The sequence below is a fragment of the Corythoichthys intestinalis genome, chromosome 9 (genome assembly GCF_030265065.1).
Source record: "Corythoichthys intestinalis isolate RoL2023-P3 chromosome 9, ASM3026506v1, whole genome shotgun sequence".
Taxonomy (NCBI): domain Eukaryota; kingdom Metazoa; phylum Chordata; class Actinopteri; order Syngnathiformes; family Syngnathidae; genus Corythoichthys; species Corythoichthys intestinalis.
The window spans coordinates 54,595,366-54,607,937 of NC_080403.1; the positions used below are offsets into that span (position 1 = coordinate 54,595,366).

Below are 12,572 nucleotides of genomic sequence, written 5' to 3' on the forward strand. Positions count from 1 at the left end.
CTGCCATTGAAAATGAATGGAAAATTTAGACGTACATGGCCGTCAATGGCATGGACGTGCATCGCTGTATATGGCATCGACTTACTTTGGCACCAGTTGAACGTCAATGGGCTTCAATGGTAAGTTTTTGGTCAAAAATCACAATTACACACGTTTTTCTGCCATAGAAAATGAATGGAAAATTTAGACGCACATGGCCGTTAATGGCATTGACGTGCATGTCTGTATATGGCATCGACTTACTTTGGCACCCCTTCAATGTCAATGGGCTGTAAAGGTAAGTTTTTGGTCAAAAATCATCACTACATTCGTTTTTCTGCCATTGAAATGAATGGAAAATTTAGACGTACATGGCCGTCACTGGCATTGACGTGCATGGCTGTATATGGCATCGACTTACTTTGGCACCACTTCAATGTCAATGGGCTGTAAAGGTAAGTTTTTGGTCAAAAATCACAACTACACACGTTTTTCTGCCATTGAAAATGAATGGAAAATTTAGACGTACATGGCCGTCAATGGAATGGACGTGTATGGCTGTCAATGGCATCGACTTACTTGGGCGCCATGAATGGGTTGTCATGGTAAATGGTCCAAAATCATAAGGACCTACAGTGTATTCTCCTGCCATTGAAAATGAATGGGAAATTTGGACGTACATGACTGTCAATGGCATCCCATTAGAAATGAATGGGAACGCTTTTGGTGAATTTTGGGGGAACCGTAGGTTTTTTGGCAAATTCTGTATACAACTCTTATGCTCCTTACCGTCCTGGAATTTTTTAAGTGTAAATTATTCGATGTGGTCAAAAATTGTAGGACTACATACATTTTGTCAATAAACCCATGTTTACGGGTGAACGGAAAATTTGGGGGATCATTAAAAAAAATTGCCTGCGTCACGCGAAATTTCCGGTCATTTCGATATTTGCGCTCGACGGTCGGTCAAACGGTTCGGGCTGTTAAGCACGCTGAAGAAACGCCATTCAAAAGAAAAACAAAAAACATCTAATAACCTCATTCACCTAGTATGTGTTATGGTAGCTTAATTTAAAATCAAAACACTCGTTGACTGCGCTCAACGTCCAATTCATTTTGACTGTGAGGGGTGAATGAACGAACAATGACAGCCGATTAGTCACCCTGAAACACAGTACCTTTTAGGGATGTCCTGTTGTCCGTACTGTACGGCAACGGAGTGGAGTCCCTCCACGGAGGGCGTGTAGGTAACTGTGTGGGTGCCATCGCCATTGTCCGACACGTCCACGTGTTCCGACAATCCTTTGGGGCCCTTGACGGTGACGGCCAGCGGTGCCGAGCCCGCCTTAGCGCAGTCCACCGTGAACACTTGCGGGATGTGAGCCCGGACGCCCGTGGACAGACCCGGGCCGGACACTTTCACCATACTGGGGTCAATAACGTCCTCTACAGGGACCTTGAAAGGACTTCCTGAAAGATGACCATTAACAATTAAGAGAACAAGAATTAAAAACAAATATTTTACGACATTTTTCAATTTTAGAATTATACTATTATTCTTTTTAAACTTCAAAATATTTAATTTCATTTTATATTATTATTATTATTTATTTATTTATTTTATTTTTTTTTTTTTTTTTTTTACTTTTTTTTTAATTAAAAGGGAGGCATTTTTTGATAATAAACAGATTTTATTATTTTATATGATTTATTTCAATACATTTTAGAAACAAAAAAGAAAAACAATCAATATTCGTTTTTTTAACTTGTTTTTTTAAGAATTAAAGTGTTTGTTTTCACTTTTTAAAGTAAAAAAAAAAACTGAGTTTTTAAAAATCACTTTCACTCATCCTTTTTTATTGGAAAAAAAATACATTAAAAAAACTAACAACGAAAAAACTCAATGTTATCATTTTTTAAAATTTGTTTAATAATAACAATAAAATAAAAATGAACCCGAAATAACCTAATTAAAATGGGAAAAAAATTGAATAAAAAAAGTTTCATCAAATTATATAATATTGTCATTAATTTTTTTAACAAGTTTGTTTAACAAGATTTTGTTATGCTTTTCTTTTTTATTCTTACAATTATAAAAATCTTTTTATGAGAGAAAAAATCTGTATTTTATATTTTATATAGCGCAGTAATTATGATTTTTTTCATCTTTTTATTTTCGAAAAAATCCATTTAAAAAAAACAAAGAAAAACAGTCAATATTTTTCCACTTATTTTTTCAATTCATGTTTAATAATAATAATAAAAAAAACTAATTAAAATGAAAAATTAAAATAAATTACAAAAAATAAAAAAGGTTAAATTCATGTTTGCTATATTAATTTTTTTAAATAAAACTATATATTTTCCTATCATAATAAAAGTAATTTTTTATGATTTTTTTTTCATAAAATGTCAATTTTATGGGCAGCTAAAGAGTTAGTAGTGATACTCTTTTTTAAATACTGTATATAAAAAAAAGAATTATTTTTTTTAAATCTAAAAGATTTCTTTTTAAACTTTTTTAATGTTTTAATGTTTTATATCAGCAAATTTGGGGGAAAAAAAGTCAAATAAAATCACTATTCTATTTTTTTTACTGAAAAGAGCTTTAAAAAGTATATATTTGTTTAATTAAAAAAAAAAAATGAAACACAAAAAAGGACCAAAACAAACAATGAATGATCTTGGTATCATTCTCAAATTAATTTAAGAATACATACTTTACACCCCCTCCCAAAATAACACAACTATGCTCTTTTCATTATTTTAAAATGTCTTAATTTGCATTTAAAAAAAAACAAAATCACTAAATATTCCCTGATTTTTGTGCTACAAACATTAAAGAACTTGTTTATTATATGAAGTGATTAGTCGCCAAATGACAAAACTAAAAAGCGCTTAAAAAACGATCATGAATAAAACTGTATTCCCACCGGCAATGTGCTCCCCTCCGTAGATTATGTTGATGTCGTAGACTCCCGGCGTGAAGGGAACGTAGTCCACGCTGCAGCTGCCGTCTTTGTTGTCTTTGCACGCCATCTTGGACTCGGACGGACCCTCCACCGTGATGCCCAGGCCGCCGGTGCCCGCCCCCCTACCGTGGCAGGTTTTCATTTACAACGGGACAGCCAACGCGCCAGCGCGTTAGATTCTTTTACCTGGTAATTATGTCAAAGGAGTTGGTCTTAAGGGTCAGGCCCTTCTGCAGCCCTGGCCCCGTGGCCACCACCCTGCTGGGGTCGCAGCCGTCGGACACGAAAACCCTGGCCGGGCTTTTCAGAACCGGCGTGTCTTCGTAGAGAACCTGAACGCTGTGCTCGCCTGAAAGGTCAAGCAACACAAATGAGTGTCAAACTCATTTTTGCCAAAAAAAAGAAAAGTACAGATTTAATGATATATGATAATATCGACATCGATTTTTCATGATCGGTTTTGAGGCAATATGCATGTTGCCTTCAAAGTGAATGTAGAAGCCTTTTGCCTTTGTACAAGGGCTGGTCACAGCTTAGCACAGCAGTTATGCTAAATGACCATTAGATGTCTCCAAATTAATTACCGTTCTCGTAAGGCGTGTATTCAACGTTGTAGGTCCCGTCCTTCTGGTCCTTGACCAGGCAGTCCGTCAACTCCCCGGAGGGGTTCCTGACTTCCGCGTCCACGCGGTTTCCACCCTGCCGGCCTAAGGGACGAGCGTCCACTACGAACGAAGTGGTGGCTTCTCTAAAAACGCCTACGAGGACATCAAAAAAATCACCGTCAGCATCAGGATTACCATCCATGCCATGGAGAAAACACCTACCTTGTCTGTTCACGCCTTGTCCGGACACTTTGATTTTGGAGACGTCAACGGCCGGGACTGCCGTCACCTTGGCGGGGAAACCAGGGACGGTCTTGCCTCCGTACTTAAGCATCAGCGTGTACGTACCCGGCGTCAGGGGAACGTAGGTGATCGTGTACGTGCCGTCTTTGTTGTCCACCACGTCCGTCTTTGCTTTCACACCTAGGTAAGCGTCATGGATTTGATATACTGTACGTACGATCATGAGTTTATCACTAGGAGCACTGGCAGCAAAAGAACGTTCCCTCCCACTTCAAATGGATTGGCCGTCTAGCACTGTAAATGGCAGCCAATTGGTTAATATGGTTCCCTCCATAGTTGGCCCCCCATCAGATACAAATTTACATCAAAATGATGTCAATTGTTTGTGCTACGTTTGTGCTGTAAAATATTTTGTTTGTGCTGCAACGGTTTTATAGATATTCTGCTATTAATGTAAAAGTATGTGATCGGGAGAACTAATAAGAACCACTGGTCTTAAGTTGTCAAAAACTTCTTTGCTAACCTGCAGGTGCAGATGCAGAAGACGGGTCTGGAATGGCCTCCAGAGTGAGCTGACCTTGTCCAGCGCGAGAACAGTTCACATCGAGCACGCTCGCTTCCCCTACCTGCATAAACAAAGGTTATCCTTACATCAGACAGGTCAGGACAAGGCAAGTTTATTTGTGTAGCAAAGTACTTCTAAAATATTGGAGCACAAAGTGATGCCAGGGGTGGTGCATGTGACCTCGGGGAACATACCGTATTGGCCAGAATATAAGTGTTTTTTGCATTGAAATAAGACTGAAAAAGTGGGGGTCGTCTTATATTTGCGGTCTAGACATTATACCTATTCACAACGCTAGATGGCGCCAGATATCATTGAAGCGATGTTCCGTCATGACAGATCTCAGTTACTCTCAAGTTTAACCAGTTTGCATTATTTTATCGCAATGCTTTTCCTTATTCAGATTTATTTCAAGACTACAGTTACAGTTAGACTTTGATGGTTAATGCAGTTATTGCAGTTTTGTTGTTTTATCACAATAGATTGGTTTATTTACATTTCAAAAACCAGAAGCTATTCATTTACAAATGTGATTGCACTTAGTTTACATATTTAAATGTTCATATTAGTGCTGTCAAAATGATCGCGTTAATGGGCGGTAATTAATTTTTTAAATTAATCACGTTAAAATATTTGATGCATTTAACACACATGCCCCACTCAAACAGATTAAAATGACAGCAGACTGTCATGCCCACTTGTGTTTTTTGTCTCCCTCTGCTGGAGCTTTGGTGCGACCAATTTTATGGGTTTAAGCATCATGACCATTGTGTAATTATTGACATCAACAATGGCGAGCTACGAGTTTAATTTTTGATTGAAAATTTTACAAATTTTATTAAAACGAAAACATTTAAGAAGGGTGTTAATATAAAATTTCTATAACTTGTACTAACATTTATCTTTTAAGAACTACAAGTCTTTCTATCCATGGATCGCTTTAACAGAATGTTAATAATGTTAATGCCATCTTGTTGATTTATTGTTATGATAAACATTTACATTTACAATTTACAGAAAAATATGGCATATTTTATAGATGGTTTGAAGTGCATTTAATAACGATTAATTCATTTTTAAGCTGTGATTAACTCGATTCAAAATTTTAATCGTTTGACAGCCCTAGTTCAGATATTAAGATTTGAATGAGGCAAAATAACATGCTTTTTCACTCAAATATATTGTTATAATAATTTGTTTAAAATGTACTGTAATTATTTTCTGTATAAAAATTAATTTGGTGTTCAAAAAGTCTTTTTTCAAACTTGAGTCTTGAAAAAGAGGGGGTCGTCTTATAATCGGGGCCATCTTATATTCGGGCCAATACGGTACTTTTATTTTTTTGCTGGAATAGAATACAGTGTAATTGGACATCCACTCAGTGGGTGGCAGAGACTTTCTTATTTTCAGAGTGTGCGCAGTGTTTTTCAACCAAACAAGAGCACACAGCGAAAAGCACTGGAGATATTAACAACTAAGGCGAGGAAATATGACAAAGCGTATGTAGTGTTTGACAGCAGGAAGCCAAATCAGTTAAGATGTCACAATAAGACATTAGACACCAATCTCATTGATAAGCCACTTTATTTTTTTTTTTCAGCGAAAACAAGCCAAATATTGCCAACAATCGTCCCGCTTTGTCAGTGTAACATTAGTAAAACAGCGAGCACTTTTAAATCATATAAGGTGGCATACCAAGTTGCCCAGTGCAAAATAACTCCACACCATAGCAAAGGAGCTGATACTTTCTGCAGCAAAAATAAAAACTGTCCCTCTGTCCAATGACAATGTTGTTTTTGTTGTATTACTTTTACTTGTTTTTTTTTTTTCCGGTCAAATTGTTTGGTATATTGTCCTAATGAGTTAATGTTGCTAATCAATTTCAATTTATTAGTATTTATTGATTTCATCAAATTTTATTTTTCTCTATCAAATGGTCAAATAATGTACCTTGAGTGTATTTTTACAGTTTGGATGTGACGTTTTTATTTATTTTATTTATTTATTTATTTTTAAATTTTAAATTGATGCGCTTTAAGTATTTTCTGTTACAAAAAAACTGTTAATAAAGTTATATTTTTTTGTAAGTAGAGCTATATTACTTTTTTATTTAATACAAAAAGGACAAAATGTTATGCAGAGGTGTACTTATAATAATAATAATTTTAGAGACAAATGATATTGTATAATGACGGCAGAGAGTTGGGGGGGGTTCGTGAAACGCTTACTTCTTCCTGGGAGGGGGCGCGTTAGAGCACAATTCAAAAGTAATTTTATGTGCGTTACATCATAGTTACAATACAAAATTGTTTTGTGTTGTTTCTTGCTGCTCTAAATTTGATGTGTTGAATTGTGCAAGACAAATACAAACGCGTTCTGTTCCTGTGGTGGCGAAATAACCCGAATTTCCGCGTAAATCGGAATTAACCCTTAAAGTACCCCTAAATCTCAAAATAACTGTCCAAAAGTAATGGAAGATACACTGCCCTGCGGGGACAGCATTTGGTCTGGCAGAACTGTCGCCTTGTATGACTGAGAAGACTCAGATGTCTGACAGGTCTGACAGGGATAAAGGATAGCTGCACTTTGGTTTGGCCTACATAAGGCTGTAAGTTGTTTCAGCTAATATATGTTTGTGTATGAATTTGTGATGAAGTTTACAGCTACAGTTTGTAAAGTTACGTGTGAGCGATTTGGTATTAGAATTGTAAATATGTTAGCATTCGTAGCATTTAAGCTAGCGGACTTTTGTTAGGCAAATTAGGCTAATTCAGTCTACTGAATGTACATATTGCTCAGACTAGATGGACATTTGAACACCAGTTGTTTTGTTTCAAGTGTTTTGTTGTTAAAATGCATGTCATTTTGACTTTAAGTGTACATATATGTGTTAAAGCTTTACAAAATGTCAAAACTGAAGGAAGTAAAAGGCTTCAAAAAGCACAATTGCCTTGTTTGCCGTCTGTCAAGCTGAACAACTTCACGTTTAGTGAGGCCAGAACGCATCATATTAATGAACTAAAGTTAATAATAAGATACTGTAACAAACAACAAGGGACTTTTTATGAGACGAAAAAAAAAAAACTACTGGAGACAAAATGGCAGACGAGACTCTGGCGTCGTAAAGTCGAAATCGCGCAAGTCGAGTACGTCGTAACCCGGCGATTACCTGTACAATTTCAAAGCGGCTTTAAAAAAAACTCAAGATCACTGTACAAGAAATACAAATTCAAATCAGCAAGAGCACAGATCAAAAGCCAAATCAAAGAATTCGGAAGAAGTCGGAACACAGAACAGTGGTCACTGCTGGATATCATTTAAAAAGATGTGTTTTGTGAATGGATTTGAAAATTCGGAAAGAAATAAATACTGGGGTGTAAAGAGTTCAAGAGCTAAAAAAATGACTTCAAAAAAGCAGCTCACCTTGGCCTTGGTCAAGCCCGCCCCAGTTGCCACCACCTTGCTAGGATCCAAAGGCATGTGAATGTCGGCTCGGAATGGCGAGCCCGGGATGTGTACTTCCTCGAACTGAATGTTAACCAGGTACTCTCCGGGTTCCGTGGGCAGGTAGGACACGGAACAAGTGCCGTCCCCGTTATCCGAGCATTCGATCTTGGCCTCGGTGGGTCCCTCCACCGTCAGACCCAAACCGCCCGTGCCGGCCCCTTTGGTGTCGATGGTGAACTCGGCTTGCTGCCCCACCAAACCTCCCTCCAGACCCGGACCGTGAGCCTTCACCTGGATGGGGCGCATGAGTGATGTTAGCTAAAGACAGCTGGGAGAGTGGTTTTCAAAGTGTGGTACGAGGGCTCCCTCTAGTGTCAAATGACATATGTGGCGGCCAGTGAGTACATTTGACCCTGATGATGGCGCTCTTTTTAAAACGCTAGAAAAAAGCCATTCTGGAAAATGGACGGAGTTTGTACCTTGCTGGGATCCGGCGGCAGCAGGCCCTCCACGGGAAAGGGGCTTCCAGGGATGGGGTATCCATCGTAGGACACGTTGACAGTGTAGACCCCCTCTTCCGTGGGAGTGTAGCGCACCTGGGCTTTTCCAGGTTGTGTCTCCATATTGCACGGCACTGAACGCTGGGTGGGACTCAGCTTAAAATTTTTTTTTTAAATGTGAGTCGACATGACCATTTAATGGGAAATATGAACTCATTGATACTCACCACCTCAACCTCCAGGCGTCCTTGGCCACCCGCTCCCTTAGTGTCAATCACGAAGAGTTGCTCTTGTCCCACCTCCACACCTAGCACAACAAATAGGTATCAAACTATCAAAGGCTTAATTAGCTTAGCTTACAGATCAATGATTTAAAAAATGACATCATTTATTGATGTTTTACAATAATTGCCTTAGTCATAATAACAAGGTTGCATATTCGTATTAATGCTAGCTTTTTCTTAGGAGTACAAGCTAGTTGTTTAGCTTGATTAGCTTAAGATTAGCTTAAGGTAAATGGTAAAAATGTTATGACAAGATTTGCTATTCATAATATTTAGCCTGATCACAATAACTGGGCTGCTAGTTGCTACCAACGTTAGCGTTTTTTTCCGAGGAGGAGCTAGCTGTTTAGCTTAATTAGCTTAGTTTACAGATCATTGGTAAAATGTTGTGACATGGTTTATTAAGCTTAATCACAGTAACAGAGTTGTATCGTGATACTAATGCTTTTACTTAGGAGGAGATGGTAGCTGTTTAGCTTGATTACCTTAGCTTAGTTTAGCTTCCTGATCAATGGTTTTAAAAAATCCCATTTATTTGATATTTACAATATTTAGCCTGATCACAAGAACACGGTTGCAAATTGCTACTAACGTTAGCCTTTTTTTCCCCAGAGTAGAGGCTAGCTGTTTAGCTCGATTAGCTTAGTTAACAGATCATTGGTAAAATGCTATGACATTGTTTATTTGATATTTACAATTACTAAGCTTAATGACAGTAACCGAGTTGCATAGTCATAATAATGCTAGCTTTTTCTCAGGCGGAGACGCTAGCTGTTTAGCGTGATTGGATTAGATTAGTTTACTGATCAAAAAATAATCACATTTGTTGTATATTTATAATATTTAGCTTAATCACAGAAACAGGGTTGCTTAGTCATACTAATGCTAGCTTTTTCCTCGGAGAAGATGCTAGCTGTTTAGCTTGATTAACTTAGCTTACTGATATGGTGGGGCAAATAAGTGTTTAGTCAACCACTAATTGTGCAAGTTCTCCCACTTCAAAATATTAGAGAGGCCTGTAATTGTCAACATGGGTAAACCTCAACCATGAGAGACAGAATGTGGAGAAAAAAAAAACAGAAAATCACATTGTTTGATTTTTAAAGAATTTATTTGCAAATCATGGTGGAAAATAAGTATTTGGTTAATACCAAAAGTTCATCTCAATACTTTGTTATGTACCCTTTGTTGGCAAAAACGGAGGCTAAACGTTTTCTGTAACTTCACAAGCTTTTCACACACTGTTGCTGGTATTTTGGTCCATTCCTCCATGTAGATATCCTCTAGGGCAGTGATGTTTTGGGGCTGTCGCTGGGCAACACGGACTTTCAACTCCCTCTGCAGAGTTTCTATGGGGTTGAGATCTGGAGACTGGCTCGGCCACTCCAGGACCTTAAAATGCTTCTTACGAAGCCTCTCCTTTGTTGCCCTGGCTGTGTGTTTGGGATCATTGTCATGCTGAAAGACCCAGCCACGTCTCATCTTCAATGCCCTTGCTGACGGAAGGAGATTTTCACTCAAAATCTCTCGATACATGGCCCCATTCATTCTTTCCTTTACACAGATCAGTCGTACTGGTCCCTTTGCAGAAAAACAGCCCCAAAGCATGATGTTTCCTTCACAGTGGGTATGGTGCAATTCAGTATTCTTTTTCCTCCAAACAAGATAACCTGTGTTTCTACCAAAACATTCTATTTTGGTTTCATCTGACCATAACACATTCTCCAAGTCCTCTTCTGGATCATCCAAATGCTCTCTAGCGAACCGCAGACGGGCCTGGACGTGTACTTTCTTCAGCGGGGGGGCACGTCTGGCAGTGCAGGATTTGAGTCCCTGGCGGCGCATTGTGTTACTGATAGTAGCTTTGTTACTGTGGTCCCAGCTCTCTGTAGGTCATTCACTAGGCCCCCCCGTGTGGTTCTGGGATTTTTGCTCCCCGTTCTTGTTATCATTTTGACGCCACGGGGTGAGGAGGGAGTTGAAAGTCCGTGTTGCCCAACGACAGCCCCAAAACATAACTGCTCCAGAGGAGATCTGCATGGAGGAATGGGCCAAAATACCAGCAACAGTGTGTGAAAAGCTTGTGAAGATTTTCAGAAACCGTTTGGCCTCCGTTATTGCCAACAAAGGGTACATAACAAAGTATTGAGATGAACTTTTGGTAACAACCAAATACTTATTTTCCACCATAATTTGCAAATAAATTCTTTAAAAATCAAACAATGTGATTTTCTGGGTTTTTTTCCCCACATTCTGCCTCTCATGGTTGAGGTTTACCCATGTTGACAATTACAGGCCTCTCTAATATTTTCAAGTGGGAAAACTTGCACAATTAGTGGTTGACTAAATACTTATTTGCCCCACTGTACATGGTAAAAACCTTTATTTGATATTTACAATATTTAGCTTAATCAAAGTAACAGGGTTGGATTGTTGTACTAATGCTAGCTTTTTCTTCGGCGTAGAAGCTAGCTGTTTAGCTAGCTCTTGCTACTGAACAAGAGGACAAACTTTTGTAAATAAGTAATGAAATATTTTTTAACAAACTGCATCATTCTGACCATATCAAGGTTGTAATACTTTATTTTGTTGATCATATTTCAGTTTTATTTGGTTTAAAACATTTCTTTAGCTTTAATTAATCTAATTCATTTCATCAACTCAGTCTCTTTCTTACGTCCATCCAAGTTGTCCACGCCCACTTTATTGAGGTTGAGGGGTTCGGCCACAGCCACTGTGAAAGGGCTCTTTGCAATAGGATCGTCGCCGAACGTCACCGCGATGCTGATTGGGCCCTGTGTGCACAATTGGATGTTTAGAGTTTATAATAGCCCGCAAAATCATGAATGTTAGAATGGCTCGCAGCCTCTCCCAAAAGATCCTTGAAAAAAGCTTTCATGAAATGAATGATTAACTTTAACATTACCGGGATGACCGGCGTGTACTTGATGGTGTGCGAATAATCGTAGTTGTCGATGATGTCGAAATTTTTGACAGGAGATGAGAATGTAACATCCAGTGGCGCCTTCCCCGCTCCTTTGGTAAGGACCGTGAAGTGAGTCGGTATTCCGCTCTCCACTCCTGAACAAAAAGACAGACGCTCGTGAATGTCCTGACAGGAAGCGATGTCACCGTGCGTGTCTCGTTACCCGTGGGGGCCAATCCGGGACCCTCGGCTTTGACTTTTCCCGCGTCGTGGGAGGGGTCTACATTTACCAGGAAAGGACTGTGCGGAACTTCCTATTTGGAAACATCAGATGTTGTTATTTCAAAGCAACTTGTGGAAAAAGTGACAAGTCATTTTTATCATGGAAGAAATCTTGTTTACGTCCCTCACTGTCATCATGTCTATTTGAATTGGGATGGCTAACATTTTTATGGTAACAATTAAATAAGTAAATCGTTAAAAACTGAAAGACTGTCATGACCTTATGACCTTTATGACTTTTGCCCTCATAGGCCAAAATATCGTCACTCTCACGCTCAGTGGCGCCTCCAGAAATTTTTCATAGGGGTGGCCAGATGGGGCCACTTAAAATCTTGGGGTGGCCAAAACTAAAAGCCATAATTTCAGGTTTTCATTATATTATTGCAGTAAAAAGGTCAGGGGAAAACTATCAAAAAGACACAGCTACTGATATACTTTGGTGTATTGTGTAATATCTGATGTTACTAATGATTTAATGTGCATAGTCCATAACTGTCCAGTCAACATTTTGAGTTCCACAACAATTTTGTTTTATTGTGTTATGTATATATTACGCATATGGTGTACATTTAACTAGGGCTGTCAAACGATTAAAATTTTTAATCGAGTTAATCACAGCTTAAAAATTAATTAACCCTTTAACACCTAAGCCTATTTTGGCCGAATTTGCATGCATTTGATGTTGCCTTTATATTTCAAAGAAAAAATTGTTTACAATGGCCAAATTGGGTCCCTTTTTTCAGGACACATTGAACTTCATGTCCAAACT

At 38.4% G+C, this 12,572-nt stretch overlaps 1 protein-coding gene across 1 annotated transcript in view; it reads right to left on the minus strand.

Annotated features, from left to right (window-relative positions):
* The window catches only part of flnbl (filamin B, like), an 81,365-nt gene that overhangs the window by 26,281 nt on the left and 42,512 nt on the right, over window positions 1–12,572 (minus strand). The window contains exons 18-29 of the mRNA XM_057845229.1: window positions 11,745–11,835; window positions 11,522–11,676; window positions 11,273–11,390; window positions 8,539–8,618; window positions 8,291–8,467; window positions 7,788–8,102; window positions 4,323–4,425; window positions 3,779–3,979; window positions 3,536–3,709; window positions 3,138–3,300; window positions 2,913–3,073; window positions 1,158–1,449 (exon numbers count right to left, since the gene is read on the minus strand). Of these exons, the coding sequence (XP_057701212.1) occupies window positions 1,158–1,449; window positions 2,913–3,073; window positions 3,138–3,300; window positions 3,536–3,709; window positions 3,779–3,979; window positions 4,323–4,425; window positions 7,788–8,102; window positions 8,291–8,467; window positions 8,539–8,618; window positions 11,273–11,390; window positions 11,522–11,676; window positions 11,745–11,835 (2,030 nt within the window). The remainder of the gene's footprint in view (window positions 1–1,157; window positions 1,450–2,912; window positions 3,074–3,137; window positions 3,301–3,535; window positions 3,710–3,778; window positions 3,980–4,322; window positions 4,426–7,787; window positions 8,103–8,290; window positions 8,468–8,538; window positions 8,619–11,272; window positions 11,391–11,521; window positions 11,677–11,744; window positions 11,836–12,572) is intronic.